Here is a 24,920-nt window from a genome sequence, read left to right as displayed (position 1 = left end):
AAACCACAAATGATGACAACACAAAAATATTGAACCCAAAAAAAATTCAGCACAACAGTTTAAACGAGACAAGGAGGTAAAATGACAAAAAAAAAATAGTTATAAGCATGAAAAATCAAGTTAAAAACCACCAATGGGTTCACTCGATGCTCGAAATTCCTTAAACCAAGCCAACAAACTTCTTTTAAACTTCGTGAAGCTTTCAGCTTATTGTTTTCCTTGTTTTTTACAGACACACCGCCACATATATGGCACAGGAATGAAGATAAAGGTGTATTGCCAGTCCTCGAGTGCCTGCAAGAATTCCTACCGGATGTTTATATTGAACACACGTGTACATACTGGCCATTTTCACTCTTCTAAAAAACAAAGGTTAAAAAAAAAAATGGAAAATATGGTGCAGAACCTATCATTCCAATCTCCGGTTTTTTATCGCAATAGCGATCGACTTTACCCACAAGGTGTTGCATCCTTTTTTTTTTTTTTTTTTGCAAACTAGACATTTCCTTTACTAATAAACGTTCAGAATATGGACTATACAAGTTTTTGGAAATAGATGGGAACAGAAAGACACCATATTGTGTTCTTAAGCCATTTGCATATTTTTTTTTTTATAATTTGATATGGAATATTTTTCTTTGTAAGGGCAGAACTACATATTAAGAAACTATCTCAGACTAAAATATGGTGTCTATTGGCAGTATTATTCAGTTGCAGTCACTATCAAAATTAAATTAAATACTAAATGCTAAAGATTTAACCAAGGAAAATATTTGAAGCAGATATTCACTTCAAATAGTCCATTAAATTACATACTACACTCTAGCAAAGCCAAATGTGCACTATTAAAAAAATTGTTATTGGCTAAAAATGGTTTTATCTCTTTGTCTTCAATTATGTGGATTATCCAGCAGTGAAAATACAGACAATGAACTCATAGTGGCAGCAAACAATGACTTAATTAGTGAAAAAAAAAAAAGTTAACTTTTTACAGACAGCAGGTAACTTATGTATATCATGACAAAATTTGTAATATAAACATGATTGGAAGTGCTTGTACGGTAATCAATTTAAAACGTGTAAAGGAAGTCTGAAAAATACCTAAAAATAAATGTACAGTGGAACCTCATTATTACGAGTACGGGATACTACGAGACCTTCGTTGTTACGACAGTTTTGCAATGCACCGTTAGTTTGACTACGTAAATCATACTAAATTGAACCGGTTATTACGAGTACGAGTGATTTGAATTTCATCTTCAAAAAAGAAAAAAAAACACTGTCAGTTGAAAAAATAATGTTCACGCAGTAAATACAGACAACTTCATGGTTGTCTGAGTCCTTGGCAGGTATATGCAATGGTCAGGAGAGGGACTGGTGACAAACAACATGCACTCTCTGCCAACATCCTTCCTTTCTTCCTTAGCTTCCCCTCCCCCCCTTTTTTTTCTTTTCCTCACATACCTTCCCTGTGTGACCATGAATGGCGCCGGTCTTTTGTATCAGGCCATTTCATTCGCGATTAAATCAAAAACCGTGGTAGATACAAAAAATTTCCATAGATACACTTTCTATTTGTAATTTGATTTGATACAACTTTTATTCGACACAATTTTCACTATAGTGCACCGTTTGCAAGTTCCGGTGTGAAATTAAGACTGTTTGGACGGTCCAGAATCTACTTGACTGTTTGGACGGTCCAGAATCTACTCGACTTTAAATTTTTATATTCGGTCATTATGAGTACTCGTTACGAGAATTTTTGCCGCCGTTGTCAGCTCCCGTAGTAACGAGGTTCCACTGTACTTCTCCGCTCGACGCAGCACTCACACTGGGCGATGAGCGTGCCCCTGTAGATCTTGTCGTCGATGACGTCGGTCCAGAAGATGGTGTTGGTCTCCCGCGTGTGGTAGAAGTCCAGGGCGATGGTGTTCTTCAGGCTGGAGATCAGGGCCTTCACGTTGAAGGTGTGCAGGTCCACGCCGCGCAGCTCGTGCCTGTTGCTGAAGATCACGTACGGCGTCTCGGGATCTGCCGGTCCACAGAGATGCAACCCGAGGTGAAGAAGGTGGCGAGCACTAGTATTATTACAGGGTGTTCCACAAAAATCTACACAAAAATTTTTCCTCGCACATGGTTTTATACCCTCTTGCGTAATAAAAAATTAAGAAGTATTTTAGGATCCCCTTTCGTTCACTGCCTTCACCATTATCAAGATCGGAAAATCCCTCAAGAAAATAACAATGTTACATTGCTATGTACTTCACAAAAAATAATTCCGTTAATCAATTCTTACAGATGAGCCCCTACTGTCCAGAATTATATTATTGTTGTTGTTTTTGTTGCAGCCCCAACATTTAATTTGATCACTAATTATACTTACTTGATAAGTTCAAAGACAGCAAAACACACATTTTTTGTGTAAAGGTGAGATACCAAATATAAAAAAAAATACCGTATTCACTTGTGTAATGTCCGCCCTGGCATAATGTCCGCACCCTTTATTTATATATCCTTAAAAGAAAAAATTAAAAATTTGCATAATGTCCGCACCAGTCGTCTACGGCACGCAACACAACTTTGGCCACCCCTAAAGGATGAAGTACGAATGGAAAGTTGACGGCTCTGTAAACAAAGCTGTGACCTTGAGCTGTCCTTTCTCTCCTGTCCTGAAAGGGTGGGGAAATTCGTTGAACTGAACAAAGCACGGTAACGGTAAACACAGCTGACCAACACGCACGCAAGTTCAAGGCATGAGTTTCGCATCGAGTTTTGTAGTGTAGAGTACAGAATGGATAAATATAAATCCTTCATTGCGCAGTTTAATTTAAGAGTTGTTCGTTATGCTGAAGAGCATGGGAACAGGGAGTTTCAAGTGCACGAAAAAAGTGTTCGTCAGTGGCGGAAAATAAAAGAACAGTTGCAGTCAACAAATGCAACATGGCGTGCGTTTCGCGGACCCAAGGCTGGAAAGTTCCCAGAACTTGATGTTAAAGTTTTAAACTATATACGTGAATTAAGAAGTAATGCCTGTGCTGTTTCGTACGAAATGGTTCAAGTAAAGGCGCGGGAAATTGCGCGTTCCATGAATAAGACACAAAATTTTGTATTTTTGTATTTTACCTCGCATAATGTCAGCACCCCATTTTTTTGGCCAAAAATGTGGTCAAATTACTGCGGACATTACGTGAGTGATTACGGTAATTCAAAAGTAAACGTTATAATCACTTGGCCTAAATTAGGCAATTGCACTACTGCAATATAAGTGTTTTCATGCACTGCGTATATGTATATGTGTGGCCGGGAACAGGCCCGGGGGAAGGGACGCTCACCGGTGCTCTTGCAGGTGAAGAGGTCGGCGGCCAGCCGGAAGCCGGGCGCACAGCCGCACTTGTACCGGCCCTTGACGGGCTCGCAGCGCTGGGAGCAGGTGCCCCAGGCCTCGCAGGGGTGAGCGTCCAGGCACGTGCGCTGGTTGGGCTGCAGGAGCAGGTCCGAGGGGCAGGCGCACACGTAGCCCTCGGGCGTGTCGTGGCACACGTGCGAGCACTCCGTCGTGTAGGCGCACATCTGCTCCGCTGCATTCACGTCCACCAACAAGCATCGCATCTTTCACTCGACAAAAAAAATAAATAATATACCCTCTTTTATCACATATTCGTCGCACTCGCATAATCGTCGCACCCATATTTGGATAAAAAAAACCACTCGCGTAAACGTCGCATGATGTATTTTGGTCCCGCTATTAGAATCCGAGCGCTTTGTGTGGCAATTTTTTTCCGTAGAGAACGAAGTATTTTAAAACAGAAATCTAATATTTATTCGCACATTACCTCTTACTTATTTTAATTGACGGAAATACGAAGTTGTCTGATGTGTAAATTTTGACTTTTAAAGACATTTTAAAACTTTATGTGCGACGATTATGCGAGAAAAAACGGTACTTAACATGAACAGGAAGTGAAAGCGCAGTGGTCGTCACATTAAAGATAACCAACAAAGTGGTACCACAATTTTCTCTGTTAAAAAATTATAATTAAACCTGAAGAAAACCAAACTGCAGGAACTGCATCAGCTGGTTTCGGCATTATTATCTGAAGAAAACCCACAGGCTCAAGCAACCTCCGCCAAGCTTTCCACTTGCTAAAAATTCCACCAGGAATCCAACTAGGATCGTTGTTGGTGGGAAGCAACAAGTTTTCCGACCAGTCGGTCACCACGGCTTCCTCCCAAACCTGCAGCGACTCTGCCACAGCACACATGCTGGCACTGGAACTACGGGGGGAAGGTTTTTAATCCTGAATTCTATGGTTTGACACATTCTGCGGTCGAACAACAATCGAGCTGCTCACGATTAAGAATTGGCCTCTGACTTTACCTGACAGGTCGCAACACTGCAGTGTCAGCATTTTTACTCTGTCAATTTTCATTTCAGTACAGTGTTTCTTGCTTTCTACTGGGTTACATTTCAGTCCAAATTTTATCACTCTTTGTATTCCCATTTCAACTATCGTGACGTACAATAATCGGGGAAACTCGCTACAAGAGTGCCAGATTAAAGACCCTTCGCCACGTGTGGCACCGGAGGGAAGGACGGTGACTCACCACAGCGAAGGCCTTCGTCGGAGCCGTCCTCGCAGTCCTTGCGGCCGTCGCACAGGGCCGTCACCGGCACGCACTGGGTGTGGTTGTCGCACCAGCGGGCAGGATCCTCGCACTTGGGGGGAGGGGTGGTCAGCTCCGTGGCGGCGGGCGTGGTGGACACCCCTGCAGCCGACACACACACACACACACACTCACACCTGTGGTGCCACCTACCATACTACAGTAAACCTCGTTCAAGACACTCCCGCACAACACCATTTTCCATCTGACAATGTTCGCAGGCTTTCACGGCCATTGTCTGAAGGAGCTTGGCTTCTGGGTTGTAGCCGTGTCACTGGCGAATAATTCACTGACGTTTCGGTCGAAATTTGCAGTCACTATCATCAGGGAGCAGTTACCTACTGAGTAGGTTGTTACTTATTTCATTTGATTTAATGTCTCATAAAGTAGCAATTTTTTTTTACAGAGTTCAATTGTCTTGAACTTTTGCATTAAACTTGAATCAACTTCAAAGTTGTATACAAAAGTAATGAATTGTATTTTTGCGACCAGTAACAAAGACCATGAAGTCACGTCCCCAGCGATTCTCAAACTCTTTGTTAGTGCACCATGTACAAATTACTGAGAAATATGTTATAATAATTGAGTCAACTATTACATATCATTTCTGATACAGCTCAAAACCCATAGAATTGTTCAAATAACAAATAATGATTAGTTAGCAAAAATGAGTGGTACATCCATGAAGAAATAATATTCGCAGGTTTTCACGGCCCTTGTTTAAAGTACCCATAAACAAGATTGAGGGGTCTCTGACATCAGTGAAAGACAAAACTCCTGCCGAAAACCTAGCCGGTGTGTACAAGATTCCATGTTCCTGTGGCAAGGTATATATAGGACAAACTGACTGACGAATAATCACAAGGGGTAAAAGAACACATCAGTGAATACAAACATGCAAGCCCACGATCAGCTATAGCAGAACACTCCTTGGATACCAGACACAGCATTGATTTCGACCAATTCCACGCCATTTCCAACATCCGACAATACAAGAAAAGATACATTCAAGCATCAGTAAAAATACTAAAACACCCAGCAAACATTAATAGAGAAGATGACTACAAATTAAGGAAAAATAAATCCTCAAAACATAGATCCACATCCAACATCAGACAGATCGCCCCAGCCAACCAGAAGAAATGAAGGCTTTGATTGGCCCACGGCTGCAGCCACTCAGGAAGCAGCTTCCCCTCAGGCGAGAGTATGTAAAGGCAGGATAACTGGTAAGAACCTCAGTAGGTATGATGGCGACTGCAATGTAGACAGAAACGTCGGTGAATGATTCGCCCAGAAGCCAAGCTACTTCATGACGGGACAGACTCGCAGGGCGAGGGAGTCGGGACGGGCACCTGTGCAGTTGAGCTCGTCCGACGCGTCGATGCAGTCCTTGTGCCCGTCGCAGGTGAACACCGCGCGGATGCAGGCGCCGTCCCCGCACTGGAACTCGTGCTGCTCGCACGCCCAGCCCTGCACGGTGTTGTTGCGCGCGGCCTTGCGGCACTTGGCCGCCGCCTCGTCGCTGCCGTCGCTGCAGTCGTGGCGGCCGTCGCACTTCTTGCTCAGCGGCAGGCACGTCGAGTCGGCCGCGCAGTAGATCTGCCGGGCAGCGGGGCGACAGCCGCCGTCAACTCCGTCCGGTGTGCTACGTACTATAAGGTACCTTTAACCCCGTCTAGTACGCTATACGTGAGGTACCGTTATTACGACACACGCCACTTGTCCCAGCGAAGACCATCTTCCACTTTAAGGGAGGTTAGGCCATCATGCCATCTTGGATTACGAAATATTTTTTTGACTTGATAACGTCTTACAAATCGATGAACGCCGGCTGCACACACGAAAAAAGCACGACTCGTCGTCACGTTCCGCCTGAGCCCGAGCGTGCCAAGAACCGGCCGACCACCTTGCGGGGAAATCTTCTATAGTAATATCAAACAGGTTAAGGCGGGCTTTTTAAAAGCAGCAATTTTAAAAAATATTTGAATTATTTGTCCAATTTCGTCTTTTCAAATTAACAATTTATTGACATTGATTTGATTTCAGTTTATTTCTATAACTAATTGTTCGTGATTATTATCAAACAAATTATTTAAATTAAATTTGCAAAAACTGTAAAATAATATTTGAAAATTAAAAAGTATGCAATTTTTCATCAATGTTTTCACGTATAATTATCATCCGTAAACCGACTTTACAGACAATCCCCCCCCCCCCCCTTTTTTTTTTGCAATGATTTCAATTTGGGGTTACACATTATAATTTATAGCTTGACTTTGCACACGGTTCATGTTTTTTTTTACTATGCATTCATGAAAAAAACATCTAAAATGACTTAACCTCAACAGTGAATGTTGGCATACGACAAACAGTAAAGGTTTCCAAGTAAAATATTGGTAATAAAAGAAAATTCGTTATTTCTAAGTGTCTTTATTCAAAGTCAGATTGAATACAAATTTGAGACTATTTGTATTCGAAAATTTGAATATTCCCACAGGTCATTAACTAACTACCTACGAGAATCATTAATTGAACGTAAAGTCCTTGTCTTAAGGCTCAATTTAACCCTAAATATGTTGTATTTAATTTTGATGACCCAATTTTTGTTTTATTTCAAATTTTAATTTTACTGATTTTGCACTATATAAGCATTGCTAAATACTTTTTGTACTTAATTTCCGTACTAGATATATTTTTCAGATTATCTGCTGTTAGTAAAATTCAGACAAATATTCACAATTAAAATTTTTTTTTTCCGACCAATAGCATCAGGGTAACTCACCATGAGTTTCCACTGCTGGCAACTACACAAATATTTACTTCTAGAGTCTTATTTAAAAAATATTTCTTCATGCAGATCCAGACCTAGCGTAAACTAAAATAAACAACATGGGGAACGAGAGCTGAAGAGAGTTCCGCCGTGGTTACCTGGGTCTTGATATCGCAGAAGGACTGGCACCCTTTCTCGTCACTGCCGTCACGACAGTCGTCATCGCCGTCGCAGTAGTAGTCGAACGGCACGCAGTGCTTGTTGTCACACGCAAACTCTGTCGGCAGGCACTCCGGGTATTCTGCACAGTACCATTAGAATACTTAACACCATGTAAGAAGAATCAAATATTAAGTCTGACAACAAAGAAAATTAAAAAAAAAATTTTTACTTAAAATTAAAAAAATTATTCTTTTAAAAATAAAAAACACCCAACACAAAATTAATTTAAACCAATTAATTATGTAGTTACATTAAACATGATAAACTCTGATGGACTCAAACAATCAAAAATAACATCAAAAAAATTCTAAAAAATTCTGGCAATACATAAAATTAATGAACAATATATTTTATGAACAGTTTTCACTTAAACCAAATGGTGTTAATGTAAGTGATTCTATGGTGTTATCAAATGTTTTTACCCAATACCACATTTACCCAAGGAAGGGTTGCCCTTCGTATCAGTCACACCCTTAATTTGGGCACTGTATCAAAAATATATCTGAAGTATGAATCAATGAGTGGTTGAGTGAGTGGTTGAGTGAGTGATTGAGTGAGTGAGCAATGAGTGAACGAGAGGTAAGGCGATGTCACAATCCAGGCGAGCGAAGAAAGGAAGAGACCAGGGTGCACCACAGTTGTGATTCACTAAATCATTCAACGTGTTCAACGAGCGAGTGCAATAAGCGTGCGACGAGGGAAGAGAGTGAGTGAGTGGTTGAGTGAGTGAGTGGATGAGTGAGTGAGTGGATGAGTGAGTGAGTGGTTGAGTGAGTGAGTGGATGAGTGAGTGAGTGGATGAGTGAGTGAGTGGATGAGTGAGTGGATGAGTGAGTGCGTGGATGAGTGAGTGAGTGGTTGAGTGAGTGAGTGGATGAGTGAGTGGATGAGTGAGTGGATGAGTGAGTGAGTGGTTGAGTGAGTGGATGAGTGAGTGAGTGGATGAGTGAGTGGTTGAGTGAGTGGGTGAGTGAGTGGTTGGGTGGGTGAGTGGTTGAGTGAGTGGTTGAGTGAGTGAGCGAGCAACGAGTGAACGAGAGGTGAGGCGAGGTCACGATCCAGACGAGCGAAGGAAGGAGCGAGGGGGCGAGGGGCCGCACCGCAGCCGCTGTGCTCGTCGGAGTCGTCGCCCTCGCCACAGTCGGGGTCCAGGTCGCAGGTCCAGGCCGCCGGGATGCAGCGCCCCGAGCGGCAGGCGAACTGCTGCGGCCCGCAGGTGGAGTTGCGGCAGCGCGCGGGGTCCTCGTCGCTGCCGTCCAGGCAGTCGCGGTCGCCGTCGCACACCCAATAGCGCGTGATGCAGCGGCTCGCGTCGCAGCGGAACATGTCGGCCCGGCACTCCTTGTGCTCTGCCGACACACACTGCGTGGTCTACCCATGTTTCTTTTCCCAAACATGCCCGAAATTTGAAGTAGCAACATTTTCCAAAATTTTAATTTGTAGTTCAAAAAGTGCTACTTTACGGATAACTAAGGGCAATAATTTTTTGCAAAAAAAAAAAAAATCTGAAATATGGAATGCCTGAACCAGCAATTTCTTCCTTGCAAGTGGCGGCTGTCTACAAGAGAAACCATTGTCTTACTCGACCGAGCCACTAAGCACGCGGATTCTTCCGCACTGAGTTAATGTGGACTGATGTCCTAACAGTAGACTTGTACCAGATCATGAAAAACAGACGACGCTACAGTGTTTTTTTAACCCTCAGCTAGCCAAGGCATCTTTTCACGACACCGCAACCAGCAGGACTCACCGCAGGCCTCGCCCGGGCCGATGTTCTCGTCGGAGCCGTCGCCGCAGTCGTCGTCGCCGTCGCACACGTACTTGCGGTCGATGCAGCGCATGTTCTTCTTGCACTGGAAGAAGCTGGGCCCGCAGCGGGACGGCTGCGTGAAGTTGGGCTGCTGGGAGCAGGTCAGCCCGTCCGTGTTCAGCACGGAGCCGTCTCGGCACTGGCAGGCCGCGTCGTCGGGCGTGGCCAGGCACAGGTCGGAGCAGCCACGGCCGTTCTTGGAGCACGCGTTCGAGCCTGGGGGCCGACCACACGCGCGTCACCATCACACATGCACACACGTGCAGTGGGCAACAGCACAGGCAGCCAGTGTACACACGGACGGTACAACGGGATCCACACTGAGTGAGTGCGTAGTAATACCCAGTGTGTATGCAATACATGCAGTCGGCAACAGTGCAGGCGGACATTGCAAACATGGACGGCACAACAGGATCCGGACTGAGTGAGTGCGGAAATTAAGACGGGACTTTTGTAGTAATACTCAGTGTGTATGCAATACAGCATAGTGCAAAGTTAACAAAGATGCAAATGGTTCATTGCAATTTTCGAATGATTACCTATTATGTTTAATCAATACGTGATGATGTTTTTTTTTTGCTTAGTATGTATCATCAATAGTAGATAATTTTGGTAAAAACTTCAATTGTTGTTCATTAAGTATTCATCAGTGAATAATCATTTTGTACATCAATAAAAAGTATTTAAATAAAATTTTTCATAAAACATACAGAATAAGGTAGAGAAAGAAGTTCCGCAAGGGTAAAAAAAAATTACATTTAGAAACAGTCAAACAAACTCTTTTGGAATCAACTGTACTTTTTCCTTGTCAACAGTCCCGCTGCATGGGGAAACCATCCAAACTGGACAGCAGTCTCAATAGTTAGACTCCCTTAGCTGGCATAGGTCAGGACCACGCACAGCAGGGCTAGGAGATACTGTTGAAACGATGCTGTATCAAACAAGTATCAAGGTATCAAAGCATTGCCACTCCCACTTCTAATTGTTACGTTATAGGGAGAAAGGAGTGCCGAAGAAGTAGGTTTAATTGTAGAAACTTGGTATTCTCTGAATTTGGGGAAGTGTGGAAGACGGGGAGATGGGTTGATCTGATTCATAGTGTTTGAAGGGGCAGGAATTTCCTCAAGCAAGGGGTTATAAGTTATGTAAATTATAAAAAGTGTGCGTAAGGAACCATCCCATCATTTTCCTTTGTATGATTTTGGAAAATCATGAAAAACAGAATTTAACGTGGCCAAGCTAGGATTCGAAACCAAGTCCTCTGGCACGCAAGTCCAGTGTCTCGGCACCGTCCACTTCGCTTCTCGTGGCCTGAAAAAAAAACCTGCGGGAGCAACTACTACACAGGGAATAAATCGGCACACGGAATATCCTCGAACCTCGCACCTGTCTGCGAAGAGTTGTCGAACACCTTGATCTCGTACATGGGCGAGAACTCCTCGCTCAGAAGCTCCAGCGTCTTGTTGGGCACGTGCAGCTTCTGGATCGTGCCTTTCTGGAACTCCGTGTAGTACAGGTGGTCGTCGTGGAAGGCCAGGCTGTACGGGTGGCCGACATGCTCACCTTCCAGCACCAGCTGCCAACATCGCGGCAAAACACTGTAGTGCCGAGTCATCGGCAGAGACGAGGCCAACCAATCTATACACTTTAAGGTTACAGTGGAGACCCACCAGCTCTGGACGCCGCTCGTCTGGACATAGTTTAGTGAATACAATCAAAAATTTGTTTTGTTATTCCTACATCAGTTTGTAGGTTAAATATTTAGGTCTACGTGTAGAATAGTAAAATTGAGCTATAGAAAGAGTTCAATTTACTGAACAAAAAAAAACTATATTTTTACCCATTTAAAACTTTTATTATGTGGTTTTCAGGCAAAATCAGTTTAATCTCGTCTTTCGGTAATCCGGACACGATCTGGTTCCATCTAGCCGAGGTTAGCGGGACACTACTGTATTAAGCCTTTACAGTTGCATAATTTTATTATTATTTTCGACTTCTATAACAAAATAAATAATATATTAAATATATTCTTTAAGCTTTGTCATGCTAGAAATTTATAAGAGTATTTAATATACAAAAATAGCAAAACAAACTTAAGGTTCCAGAAGGGCGGGGGTTAAGATGAGAACATACCTCTCGATTGGTGCCGTCCAGCGAAATACGCTCTATCTTATCAAACAAGGCATCGCACCAGTACAGTTTCTTCGCCCCGTAGTCGATGCTGAGGCCGTTGGGCCACTGCAGGCCTGTCTTGACGAACATCTTCTTGTGCGTGCCGTCCATCCATGCACTCTCGATCTTTCCGTTCTGCGTTCCGACGTTCGCCCAGTCAGTCCAGTACATCAACCTTGCACAGAAAATAAGGCAGCCATCATACATCATTTTACTTGCTTATATTCACAGTACACTAACATTCTCACCATAGGAAACATACAGTCAAGTCTTGATTAATCAAATTAATAAAAACTGTGGGAACCTTGGATGAGAAAAATCAGATAAAACAGATATAATAAGAAAATCCTGTTGGTTTTCAGTTGGCCAGTGGTATCATTTTTCAGGATGATGTTTTTCCAGTTTTTCTTCAGTGTATATTCTTCCACGAGTGCCCAACCAGTAATAGAATCTTTGAGGATAATTTTCTTTAGGCTTTTGACAACAGTTAGATCATTTGCTACGTCATCAAGCAAATGTTTCAACAGTCTTTGTTGGTAATGGCGGTTTTGGTCAGCTTGGGTGATACGGTGATACGGAACCTCAGATAATCTAAGCTTGATTAATCAAGATACTGTAAATAATAACATTAGGTATTTTGTGTAACCTTTGTTTTCTTTTTACTGTTTATTTGCTTGTCTCTTGAAAATTAGGAGGGAGGTCTGGAAAGGGGGGGGGGATTATAGTGGTAGAGTGGTCACTACCTTGCATTCAATCATGGCTTGAGTTCAACTCCTACTAGGATTTTTTTTCACAAGTGGTGAACCTGGCATTCCAGTCAATCTGCGAGTTTTCTCAGAGTATATCCCCCCCCCCCCCCCCCAATTCCTCCAAATGCCTTCCGACAATACTCCATTCTCATCACATACACTGTCATCATCTCTAATGACCCCGTATCGAGGAGATGTTAAAGCTTAGTTCAGTCATTCATTCTTGAAAATAGAAAGTAAGGAATTATTTTCCCAACATATCAATACAGAGTTTAATTCATGACAAATCTTACAATTTTTATCTTACTTTAATAGACCTTAAAATTATAAATGGTTTAAAAATTTAAAAAAAAAAAATTTACTTTTAAAAATAAACCTTAGTCATGTGTGAACGGCAGGAACAACGCACCGGGGTAGAGTAACATGTGTGACTGTGAAGTGAAGGTGAAATACAACAGCAATAGAAAAAAAAAAGTAAAATTTTTGAAATATTGTTTCAGTTTTCAGTGGATACTCACCCTTTCTTCGGGTCGAGCACTATGGACCGAGGATGCACCATCTTCTCGAAAGTGAACATTTTCCTCTTCGAAACGTCTTCCAGTGAGGCTACGTTTATGGCACTGAGCCCTCCGTCGGTCCAGTAGATGTTACGACTCATCCAATCAACTGCCAGACCTTCGCAGTTGTTGATACCATGGTCGATAAACTTCTCTCTTTTAGTCTCATTCAGTCTCTGCCTCTCGATCACATACCTAGACCGAACAGCATGGTTAGACTCACACCACATACCAACTGTTAAAATATTGCAAATTATAATAAAAACCTAAATTAATGTCATACTTAGAATTTAAAGGTTTGTTTTTGTTACACTTTAATGTCCCTACATAAATTACATCGCAAAGTGGAGCTACAATACTGGCATGTATGAGACACAACACAAATATTTTTCGGGTTATAGATAGTATCTCATAAGTAAATTATTGAACTCCACTGTTTCAGTCATGTCGAGACTGAAATGAGCAGAAACAACTATTGACAGAACTGCCCCGGGCATTACTTCTAGATATACAAATAATTCTATAAGAATAAGGACCCCCGTAAGCCAAAAACACATAGAGTGGATAAAAAAAAGAACTCACATCAAATAAAGAATTTATGTCTCCCAAGATGGAATGTAAAAATTAAAAGTTACGAGATATTTTTTCATACAAAAGAAGCAAACTTTATGAGCTATGTTTAAATTTATTACATGTATTATCAAACAACACACACTACATTAAAGAAGTTAATCTTAAATAACTATTATTTTCTTTATGGAATGGCATGTATCATGAAAAGCACAAAGATGTATGGTGCAGAGACATCCACAATACACAAGAGGCATAAATACAAGAGACAGAAATGATCTCTGGTGGCAGTCTGCCAGAGAGTCACGTGGAGGGCTTAAGGACAAGAAAAACAATAACAGAATTAACACGAGAAAAAATGTGGTGGAGGTAACTGAAGCAAAAGAGGATCAAATAAAGACGAACCAGCACTTGGATGGATCGTGAGACAAGGCACGATACTGAAAGGCATGGGCGTAGATCAGGGGTGGAGGGCAAGAGGGGGTCCCTGGAATTAAGAAGCCCCTAATTGAGGCGGCCTGCCTGCACTTGCAAAAGCGTTGACTGTGAAACTGGTTTGATGTCAAAACTATGTCTTATGGAAAACATTCTGTACATTTTAGTTTTCAGCTCTTTGCATGTATGTATGTAGGCCAAAGTACGGGCAGTCTGTAACATGCAAGCACCGTATCCAGAGATGGCACATCTGTGAACGTGAACCTCTAGGGCTGTGTGCCCCGCCCTCCCCCGGAGAGTTCTGCGGGGCCCCCTTTCAGAATCCTGCAGATTGACGCCCCTGCTAATGATAGGACTACAAGTAAGGGGTGTAACCAGGATTTAATTTCGCAGGACGATATTATTTTGGCTTTGTCAGCCAAATATTTATAACATTATTTAATGTTTTCTTTTTTTTAATTATTGTTTTAAATTTAACAGCCTAACTTTTTTTTTTAGCATAATGTAAGAAAACTAACATGAATTACAAAACTTAGGCATTCAAAGTATGACTCAACAGCAAAAAAAAAGTTAACAAAATTTCAGAGGGGAAAAGAAGGTAATATATTGTGATATCCTCCCCATAGCCATGCCCTGACTACAAGATGGGTATGTTAAGAACAGATAATACTGAAAATGCCAAAACCAAAGAGAAACTGATTACATTGTTATCATCATATGTATGCATTGTTTGGTCGAGGGAGGCATCGCTATAAGAGCAGCCTCTACACTAAGGAACAACATGAGCAACACATGTACGCAGAGGAACTAAACTCAACTAAACTTAAGACCCCCACCTTTGCACATCTGAGAAGTAGATGTACTGACCACGGACATCGTAGTCGATGGCGGTGGGCCGCCCCAGGTCCATTATGGGGACAATGACGTCCTGGTGCGCCTGGCGACCCGTCAGCGGGACTCCCTTGATCATCGCCGGCCGGCCTTTGCTGTACAGCAGGAACTGGGTCTTCTTCATCGCTGCGAGAAAATAATCCGTTAATAATAGTGGTGACCTACCATGTTTATCTGCCACACATTCAATTACATATTGCTAAATAGTAATTATTCAATCTGTAAATATTCAATTATATTTTTCTGAATAGTAATTATATTATTCAATCTGTAAATATAACACACCTGTTTGAATTGAAAGTAAAAAAAAGATAAAGGTCCACTCAATATCAATGTTTATATGACCCAGTATGATTTTGTGTGCAGGAAGAAGAAAAAAAAACAAGACTCTTAGGAAAACAGACCTAATTTTAATTAAAGTTTTAAAATGCGGACAAGGAATCGGTGTAGCCTACAGCAAGGAGTCGTCACAGTGGGCCTGGTTTTTTTAAGCCAAAGTCAAATCAAAATTTAAAAAAATATTCACTTCAAATAGAACTGCAAATGTTCTTGGTGAAGCTGTAATACATACACTTTTTTAATAAAATACAGGATTTAAGTTAAAAAATCTTTTAACGTATGTTATGTTTGAACTGATTACCTAAGTGATTAACCAATTAGGCCTTATGTATAATATCAGTCAACAAAAATTATAATATAACCATGCATAGTACCTACGTATTAATACTGAGCATTCATAAAAGCAAACGTAGCACCACCCTTTGGTCATATTTAAGTAACCAACTTTATTCACACAAGTTTAGCTTTGCATCACAAGTGAAGTTTCAAATAAAAAGACTAGCGAATTTCTTGGCGAAGTCGAACACAGCTTTGATCGATTCACTTAGTCGAAGCTTTGCACAGGCCTACAGCTCAGCACTTGCCTGGAGTGATTACTGGGAAACCACGGAACACTGAAATGAGGCTGTCCGGACAGAGTTTCAAACATGAATCCTCTGGAAAGTTATTCCGGTGACTTACCACGATACCAGTTTTGCTTCACAACATTTGTAAAAGTCATGCCTGAAAAGTACTTTCAGCCCAGGCATTACAACTTGAGGCATAGGGGCTCTATGAATACATTCGAGAGCAAAGTAGACTTGAAGCACATGTACAACTCTTTTACTTTGGTGATAAGTAGGGACAAGCTTACATGGTGAACTGCGATAAAACCGAAATAACACCGATAATCATGTCAATTCACTGCATAAGACCACAATGCAAGTTATACACCATATATAGCACCGAAATGCTAGTTATATCAGGGAATTAAGGAGAATTCAACCAATACTTAATTGAAATCATAAAAAAGTAATCTTTTAATGTTTGAAATCCAAGGAATTTTGTTTTTCCAGACAAAAGATTAAATTTGTTTGAACAAGCATATCTTATTGTATCACTTTTAAACCACAAATGCTTGCCCATGTATTTTCACTGTTCTTAATGTATTTGTTTTAAACCAATTTATTACAAAACAGCATTAATAAAAATACATATAACAACACTGGAATCTTCTGTTTTAGAAACAAAATCATACTAAATATAAAACCATAAAATCTCGTCTCTAATGATAAGAACAAAATTATCTTGATATGCCCTGACAAACCCCGAGCCAGTCCGAACATGGAGAAGCATTGTGGCTCAATCATACGGTTATCTTAACAAACGAATGTGAGCATCTGACTTCGGTACTGGCCAGTTAAGCAAACAAATGGCCTGAGTTTAGCCTAGAGATAAAAGAATAATCATACTTACGATCAGAGGTGCAGCCGGGGCGAACGATATCGGAACATAACTCTAAGGAAAAAATGCAATCTACAGGTACAATTAGTCATGGAGGTATAAGTCTACGGAGTGAGTGTCTGGTCTAAAATTGACGTCATTGCACTAGGCAACTGATATGCAAAACAAGCCATAGTTGTATAAAGGCATATGCTAGAAGTTAGATTTATAGCTTGAACGGAGCCTGCAAGGAAGAATCATAAAAAGATCCGTCATGACATGATTATAATTAAAGAAATATGAAAACCACACGGCTAATAATACATGTTAAACTTCATTGTAAATTTAAAAAATGTTTTATTATTGGGATGGAAAAGGAGGGTGGTAGGTATTCTCATTGCAAAAACCAACTCCCTAACATTTAACTCCAAGATATTAGTTGCTCTAGTAGTTGAACTTCATACCCTTCAGGCCACTTTCGGTTTGTCACCAGATTTTCACTTTGACATTGTTTTGTTACAGCTGGTACGGTATCTTTCTTTAATTTTGGCTACGAGTTGAGTTAAAAATTTTAAATTACTTGTTCGTGCTTTTGTATGCAATTCTTTTTTAATAGTGCGTTAAATCATTTTAAATTCCTTTAATGTGTTTTAGTTTTCGGTATTTTTAGTTATAATCTTTGAATGAACTACTTTTGCAAGCGACGGGCGCACAGTGGTTCGTGGGGACATCACAAGAGGCCCAGAGCGCTAGAGTGCGACAGGTAGGAAGGAGCGAATCCGCGCCCGTGGTGGCGATGAATCCTGTCTTGGTGGAGCTGCGAGAACACGGCGCTGGCCACACTGGACTCACACGGATGAGCTCGGGCGTCGTGTCGCACAGCGCAACACGGCGGTGCCAGCCGGCACCGTGAACTTCTGCTACGCCTTTAAAGGTAACGAGTCCCCACGGAAATTGACGCCAGGCTTTCCGGCGGTGAAGGCGTTGTCGCATTTGCGAGCAGTTTTGGAATTCCGTTTGTGAAATCAACTGCTGTGGGAAAATACTATGTTCGTATTAACCGCAGTGGCCACAGTGAGCGATGCCTTCGTTATATGCCTTGATATGTGAATAACGAGGGAACGTATTTACGTAAGGATTTGTTAAGTTCGTTAAGACTTTTGGGCAGATTTAATTCGAGCATTTTACTGCCACCATTCCACGACTACTTATTAACTCAGTACTTTGTGTTGGCACCACAGAATATAGGATTTACGTCACATACGTAAGGAGGGGCTCAGAACAGAACTTTGGAGTACTAGTCAGTTAAATTATTACATTTTTGCAGCTTGCAGACATGTCTGTGTGCCGTATACACACAACGCAATAAGGAGTAACGACCCTTTAAACTTGAACAGCAAGATATTACATCATCACAGTGGTAGCTACCGTGTACTTGCGTGATTTATGTTTCACGTAACATTTTACGTCATCACATTTCCACCACTTTCATGAGACAGTGTATATGTTGTTATGTTTTTGAAGGTCGCCCCGCACAATTAAAATGCTTGGACCTTCACTAAAGAATTTTAGTGGACTCATATGGGTTATAGGTCTGTTAAGCTGAAAACATAAGTATCTAGAGTCACTGATAGGTCTGTTATTTTGTTTAGGTAATGTACGTTTTTTATTATATTTATTTATTAATGTTTTTAGGTGCATTCATAAAAAATGTGTTTGAAGTTTACAACTATATGAGGATGAACTTAATAATGTAAAACTAATAGTATGCAGGCACACACCATATTATGGATCAATTGTGATATTTGCCACTGCATTGTATTTTACTAAGGTCTTATTTATTAAAAAGGTTTTAATTATTCAAACTAAAAGTGCTTCCTTTGTTTTTGTTATTTAACATATCTGTTTACCTGATGAGATTTGGTTTTAACGAAATACTTTAGAGGAGACTATTAATTTTATTTGCTCTTTCCGGCAATTTTAAGTTAAGTAATTTTAAATACTTTGCCCTTCAAGATTACCACAGAGCGAGTGCTGGGAAGGAAGGAGTGAAGGAGTGAAAGCCCACATGCACACAAGAATGCGCCACCCCTCTGGGAAGCGGGAGTCCCTGGCTCACCGACGCACTGGCCGCCCCGGGCCAGCCGGAACCCCGCCTGGCACACGCACTGGACCACCGCCGTCTCCTTCTTCCACGCCGGGATGCAGACGTGCTCGCAGCCGCCGTTGTCGCGGCCGCACGGGTGCGGCACTGCGCGGGGAGAACACAGCACGTTAGCGGCGGGACACGACTGTCCCCGGCAGACAGGGAGCACTGGTCTGGAGAAAGGTACTTCCAAGTTCGTCAGTCAAGGAGCCGCTACGACGGATCCAAGGGTGTGTCCTCGTGACACTTTTCGATTGTAATTTCTCATGTGACCTGCGAATGTTGCGATATCAAAGAAGCAGTATGATGGTGTCAAGAAGTCCTGAAGTCGGTCGACCTGGTACTTGCAGACCTCCTGTGTCGGTACGAGCGATCAAAGCTACCATAAATAAATAAAAATCTTTGAATTTTACTTTCTTGCTGAAGCAAAAATGTTTGGTAAGAAACAATAAGTATATTCACTCATGTAACATTATTTAAAACCTGTGTTAGCCACTTACAGAGGGTTATGTGGGAGGAAAAATTTTTTTAATTGCAATAGTTTAACTGCTTTTTAACTTTTAATATGAAATGAAACAACTTTTGATATTTATTTTTAATTGATTTTCTTCGTCAGGTGTTTAGTTAAAATATCTACTTGTAGTTCACATGCATTTTTTTTTCATTTGACTAGAACTGGAGACCCAGGTAATTTAATTTTTTTTTTTTTCACATCAGATGTGATAACTTAAATTTTGACAATTTTGATGAGTAGCAAAGAAACAACACGATGGTCGTTTATTCGAACACTGTTGGCAAAACGACGGTGGCGTAAGAATACGTATATGATGTATAATAAACAAACTTAAAACATAATACTAAATAGATATACCATACAACTTGCAATAATATGTTAATTTGCTTATGCTAGGAAATTAAAACCTTTCAGAGATAATTCCCAAGAGATTTATGTGGACAGTCACCAACTATCTGTATTTAATGTGCTACTACGAACTGAAGTGAGGCATCGAAAAAAATGTACGTTAGCGAAAGGTTACTGGGAAATAAATTTACGTGGTTTCAGCACCATTACTGATTATTTGGAACATTTTTGTGACTTTCGTGACCAGTCTCTGTTCTTAATTTCATGAGGCTTTCACGACTTGGAAACACACTGGAACACACTCATATTTCAGAAAAATCTGTATTCAACAGTTCTCTCAAGAATGTTATCAATTTTTCTTTCAAAACAGGTAAAGCAATGATTAATTTATCATAATTTAATTTTAGTAATCAGATGGTTATAGCAATCTTTCTATAACTCTAAGTTTTATAAAATGGATATCTTAGTGGACTGTAATGACACACATTATTTTTGCTTACTAAACCAGCAAATAATAAATAATACAAGAAGTATTATTTGATACTAATATTTCTGTTATTAGACAATCAAAAATGTTAATGCTTATTTTTTATAGCACAAATCCAGTGAAACCCTTTTAATTAAGTCGTTGTCCTGAGATTCTTGCAATGAGAAATAAGAAAGCATTTGCGGTGACTGAATTGCTAGCTGTGTTCTTCTACTTCTCACGCCTTCACATTTCATTTCTACTACTTCGTAGAACTTCATTCCTGTCACTCTTTGAAGGGCGATGGATTCCTTCATACAGTAACTATTTCTATTACTCCGTGGTCAATGCCCGCCCAGCCCTCGCATTCACTCCCACACCTAAAAAAATCTACAAAAAAGACGGACTTGAAGTTTCCCCTCACCGTCTGGTTGCCGCTGCCTGTGAAACACGTGGATCGCAAATGGGCGGCTGAAGTTACCGATCATCTCGTGGTCTTGGGAATCGAACTTGTTCAAACGTATGATGCTCTGATGACGCCAGCTTGTGACGAACAGGTTATTCTCAAACACAGTGATGTCGTAAAGGTTTTGCACCTGAAAAAGCGAAAAGTAAATCCACAACATTCCTTTCTTCACCCACCAACTTATGACAAATACAAACATGGAAAAATTTCACAATCCCAAAAGGAAGTTAGAACCTGATAGTGCAGAGTGGTGCTCTGACATATCTTAGGGGAAGAAATGAGTGGTTCAAGTACAACCCGGTACACATGGATAAATAAATGGTGCACTGACATGAGTGAACTGATAGTTAAATAATTATTGTCAAACACAGATTCAGCTCTCTACCAATAATATTTACGTATTTTTTTTCCTGATGGTAAGGTGCCAAAAACTTATTCACCATAAAATTTAATAATTTAATATTATCTTATCTTTGAAAGATTTGTGCAATGGGTGTGCATAACTTGATGTCAGTTTTTGGACATACGCCATTGCTAAAGCTAATGTATGTCTGTACAAGAAAACTACAAAAAACACAAAAGACAAAAACACAAATTAAGCAAAAAATTTCTGTTGTCAACCGGATATAAACACCACATAATATTCCATAACAGGAATATGGTCAACAAACAAACAAAAAAAAAATGGACTAACAGAATGAAAAAACCTCCACAAATGATGACAGCACAAAAATATTGAACCCAAAAAAAAATCAGTACAACAGTTGAAACGAGACAAAACACAACAAAACGAAAAGACGAAACAAACATAATAGTTTTCCAGAAAACAGAAGAGAACGGAAAAAACCCCCACAAATGATGACAGCACAAAAAAATATATATATTTTTTTTGTGTGTTTGTTGACCATATTTCTGTTATGGAATATTATGTGGTGTTCATATCCTGTTGACAACAGAAATTTTTTGCTTAATTTGTGTTTTTTGTAGTTTTCTTCTACAGACATACATGAGCTTTAGCAATGGCGTATGTCCAAGAACTTACATCAAGTAAAATTATCTATTGTATTTTAATGATCAAATGTTTAATTTCTAAATTACCACGTGAATGATTTAATGTTAAATTTAAGCGACATACAAAATTAAATAAACTGAAACTAGCGATCTCTGCAATGTAAATGCACTGTTGTCACCAGGGGGAAGAGAAAGCTGGGGGGACATGATTGGCCGGTAGACAGGGAGCGGGGGGCTAAGTACCCCCCGGCACTGGTCTGGAGAAAGGTACTTCTAAGTTCGTCTGTCAAGGAGCCGCTACGACAGGACCAGGGTGTGTCCTCGTGACACTTCTTGATGAGTGACTTGTGTTAGCACAAGCTTCGCCGTTCACTCGTGTCGAGGTGCGGAGGGGCAAGGGAGCAGACTAACAGACTACCCTGTATCATGCGCGGCGCACACTACATAGTAGGGTCAATAAATGACAATAAAATATATTGAACCCAAGTTAAAATTAAGTCACTGGAGAGATATACTGACTAAAACCATTACTCATATAATTAACCTACTCCAAAGATCCCTATAACAGCTGCGCGTACTTGTGTTTCCGTGGTGCAAACACAAAACTTTTTTTTAATTTATTTATTTTTCATACGTGGAAGCAGAGCCTTACTTGCTTCATGCAAAGCCACCATAAATAAAAATCTTTGAATTTCACTTTCTTGCTGAAGAAAAATTTTTGGTAAGAAACAATAAGTATATTCGCTCACGTAACATTTTTTGAAAAATAAAACAATCCTTCCCCAACTACTATAACTGATGATTTCATATTCTTTCCAACCCCTTCACAAATTTAGTGGAATATATATATATATATATATATATATATATATACATACATATACATACATATATATATATATATATATAAATTTTTATGAAGTGCTGAAACAAACATTATTCAGACATGCTGAATTACTCACTGGGTTTCCTTTGATGATGGTGCGTCTGTTGGAGCCGTCGTAGTTGACTCGCTCGATGCAGTCCAGGTAGGTGTCCACCCAGTAGACGTGCTGCGCGGGGAAGTCCACCGCCACGCCGTACGGATACACTATCTTCTGGTTCACCAGCACCGTCCTGTTGGTCCCGTCCATGAGCGAGCGCTCCAGCATGGCCATCGAGGCCCCCCACTTGGTGAAGAACATGAACCTGCAACAACACATCATCTGTGTCTCTTACAAGTACATGTACCTACAACACTACTCTATCATGAGTCTCTTACAAGTACATGAACCTGCAACAACCACACATCATCTATGTCTCCTACAAGTACATGAACCTGCAACAACAACACATCATCTGTGTCTCTGAAAGTAGACAAGTACATGAACCTACAACAAAACATCATCTGTGCCTCTTACAATAGACAAGTACATAAACCTACAACAACATATCATCAGTGTCTCTGAAAGTAGACAAGTACATGAACCTATGATAACAACATATCAGTGTCTTTGAAAGTATACAAGTAGGTTTACCCAAATGTTTTGCAGGGGAAAAAAATTAGTGGACCTCAGTGCATATGCAAGTAAAGTTCAGTCCTTAGGTTTTGTAACTATTCAAAACTGCTTCTAGGGATGGCCAATCAGCTCCTCAGATCCTTAAATACCATAAATCCCTATTATTTGAATCAATACTCGAGGAAATAGATTTGAAGAAAAATATCAAAGGAAATCCAGTAAACTAAAAAATTCAACACTGATAACCTCTGATGTTTACTAGGTAAATTATTTTATTCATACCTATCCTGTTACCATTTCCCAAGATAGTGTACGTTTAACATTTAATTGTATAAATAAAACTACAATATGTATTGATTCTGGGAACAAACATTTAAATTTAATTTGTGAAACAAACATTTGAAGGGTTCAATGTTTCAGCACCACAGTTAATACTTTTCATTTCTTGTACATTATTTTTTTTTTGACCCTTGAGACCTAGAATCGGATTCGAAGTGTATATTCCAGGTACTCTTTGGGGTTCGAATTTGAGACTCAGATTCAAGAAAATTGGGATTTGACCCTTCACTAGTAAGCAGCCAGGCAGTCAGTAACGTCAGTTGCGGTATATTATGTCGTTACAAGTACCGATGATCAGACTACTCACTCGGGCAGCTTGATGCCATAACATTTGGCTCCGACAGTACAAGCTGTAAAATCTTTTCAACAATCAACTTATATTTACCTAGCCTAAACAACAAAATATGAAAATTATATATATATATATATATATATATATATATATGTGTGTGTGTGTGTGTGTGTGTGTGTGTGTGTGTTACCAGTACTACAAATGTAAGTTCATTACCCATTTTTTTTTTGAACATGGAAACAGAACGACGCTGGTACTCACCCTTTCGTGGGATCAAGTGCGATCCCTCTAGGCTTGCTGAGGTTCACGTCCACCAGCACGATGCAAGACGAGAGAGTCGAGTTGCACAGGAAAATCATTTCTCGGGTGTCGTCCAGAAAATACCAGTTCCCAGATACCCAGTCCAGGACTATGTGTGTGAGGGCTGCAATAATAATAATTGTACAAACAAAACAGTAAGTCCTGTTTCCAATGATACATTCAGTAAAATTAAATGTTTCAGCAGATTTTTGATCCCCTCTTATTTTCCGATACCATTAAAAACAAGCATTTGTGCAGATCTTTAAAAAAGGTAATCTATTTGGCACAAGGATAGAATCCCAGCAACAAATATTTCCTCTAGGAAAGTCACATTTAAGGCTACCAACATGACAGTAACAATCAGTCTGTTGCTTTCGTAATAATGATTTCCACAAAAAATTAAACAACAATAATAACAAAAAAATTTAGACAGTTCTTTTGTAATTATGAAATATTAAAAAAATTATCATGTAGAATCCCAACAACTTTATTTTCTTTTTAATTTTATGAATGATTGAAATTTTCATAAAATTTTAACTCAATTTTTTCAAACACCAAATATTGTGCATTTAAAATTAGACACTGTGAGAGTCCGCATAATAAAACAAAAATTAGTCGAAAGTAATGATCCTTTTGATATGATCATTCTTGTTCTCGCCTCTCAAAGTGCTGGCCACTGGCATGACAAATAGACTAGCACTCAAGGCTAGGATAAAATTTAAATCAAGAGAAGTAAATGATAAACACATCAATATTCTGCATTAGGACCTTTTTTAAGTAATTTTTGCAACTATGTTGGGTTACCTACTTGATGCATTTGAACTTCAGTGCTATTGGCTCTAAGTTTGAATGCTGGGAAAGAGGTTTAAAATTAGTATAAGCTTAAGCTTACTTTAAGTTTGATATGCAAGCTCGGTTCCCTTATCCCAAACAGCCA

The 24,920-nt window shown here is 40.2% G+C and overlaps 1 protein-coding gene across 1 annotated transcript in view; it reads right to left on the bottom strand.

Moving 5' to 3' along the window:
* The window catches only part of LOC134528557 (prolow-density lipoprotein receptor-related protein 1), a 348,548-nt gene that overhangs the window by 122,692 nt on the left and 200,936 nt on the right, over positions 1 to 24,920 (bottom strand). The window contains exons 8-22 of the mRNA XM_063362288.1: positions 23,945 to 24,107; positions 22,516 to 22,741; positions 20,501 to 20,672; positions 18,722 to 18,853; positions 14,787 to 14,967; positions 12,907 to 13,140; positions 11,601 to 11,814; positions 10,854 to 11,043; positions 9,408 to 9,683; positions 8,758 to 9,006; positions 7,594 to 7,736; positions 6,018 to 6,264; positions 4,606 to 4,767; positions 3,333 to 3,578; positions 1,831 to 2,031 (exon numbers count right to left, since the gene is read on the bottom strand). Of these exons, the coding sequence (XP_063218358.1) occupies positions 1,831 to 2,031; positions 3,333 to 3,578; positions 4,606 to 4,767; positions 6,018 to 6,264; positions 7,594 to 7,736; positions 8,758 to 9,006; positions 9,408 to 9,683; positions 10,854 to 11,043; positions 11,601 to 11,814; positions 12,907 to 13,140; positions 14,787 to 14,967; positions 18,722 to 18,853; positions 20,501 to 20,672; positions 22,516 to 22,741; positions 23,945 to 24,107 (3,036 nt within the window). The remainder of the gene's footprint in view (positions 1 to 1,830; positions 2,032 to 3,332; positions 3,579 to 4,605; positions 4,768 to 6,017; positions 6,265 to 7,593; positions 7,737 to 8,757; positions 9,007 to 9,407; positions 9,684 to 10,853; positions 11,044 to 11,600; positions 11,815 to 12,906; positions 13,141 to 14,786; positions 14,968 to 18,721; positions 18,854 to 20,500; positions 20,673 to 22,515; positions 22,742 to 23,944; positions 24,108 to 24,920) is intronic.

This window comes from Bacillus rossius, chromosome 1 (assembly GCF_032445375.1).
Source record: "Bacillus rossius redtenbacheri isolate Brsri chromosome 1, Brsri_v3, whole genome shotgun sequence".
Lineage (NCBI taxonomy): Eukaryota > Metazoa > Arthropoda > Insecta > Phasmatodea > Bacillidae > Bacillus > Bacillus rossius.
Note: the sequence above shows the minus strand (reverse complement) of the source record. Positions and strands in the feature narration are given on the sequence as shown.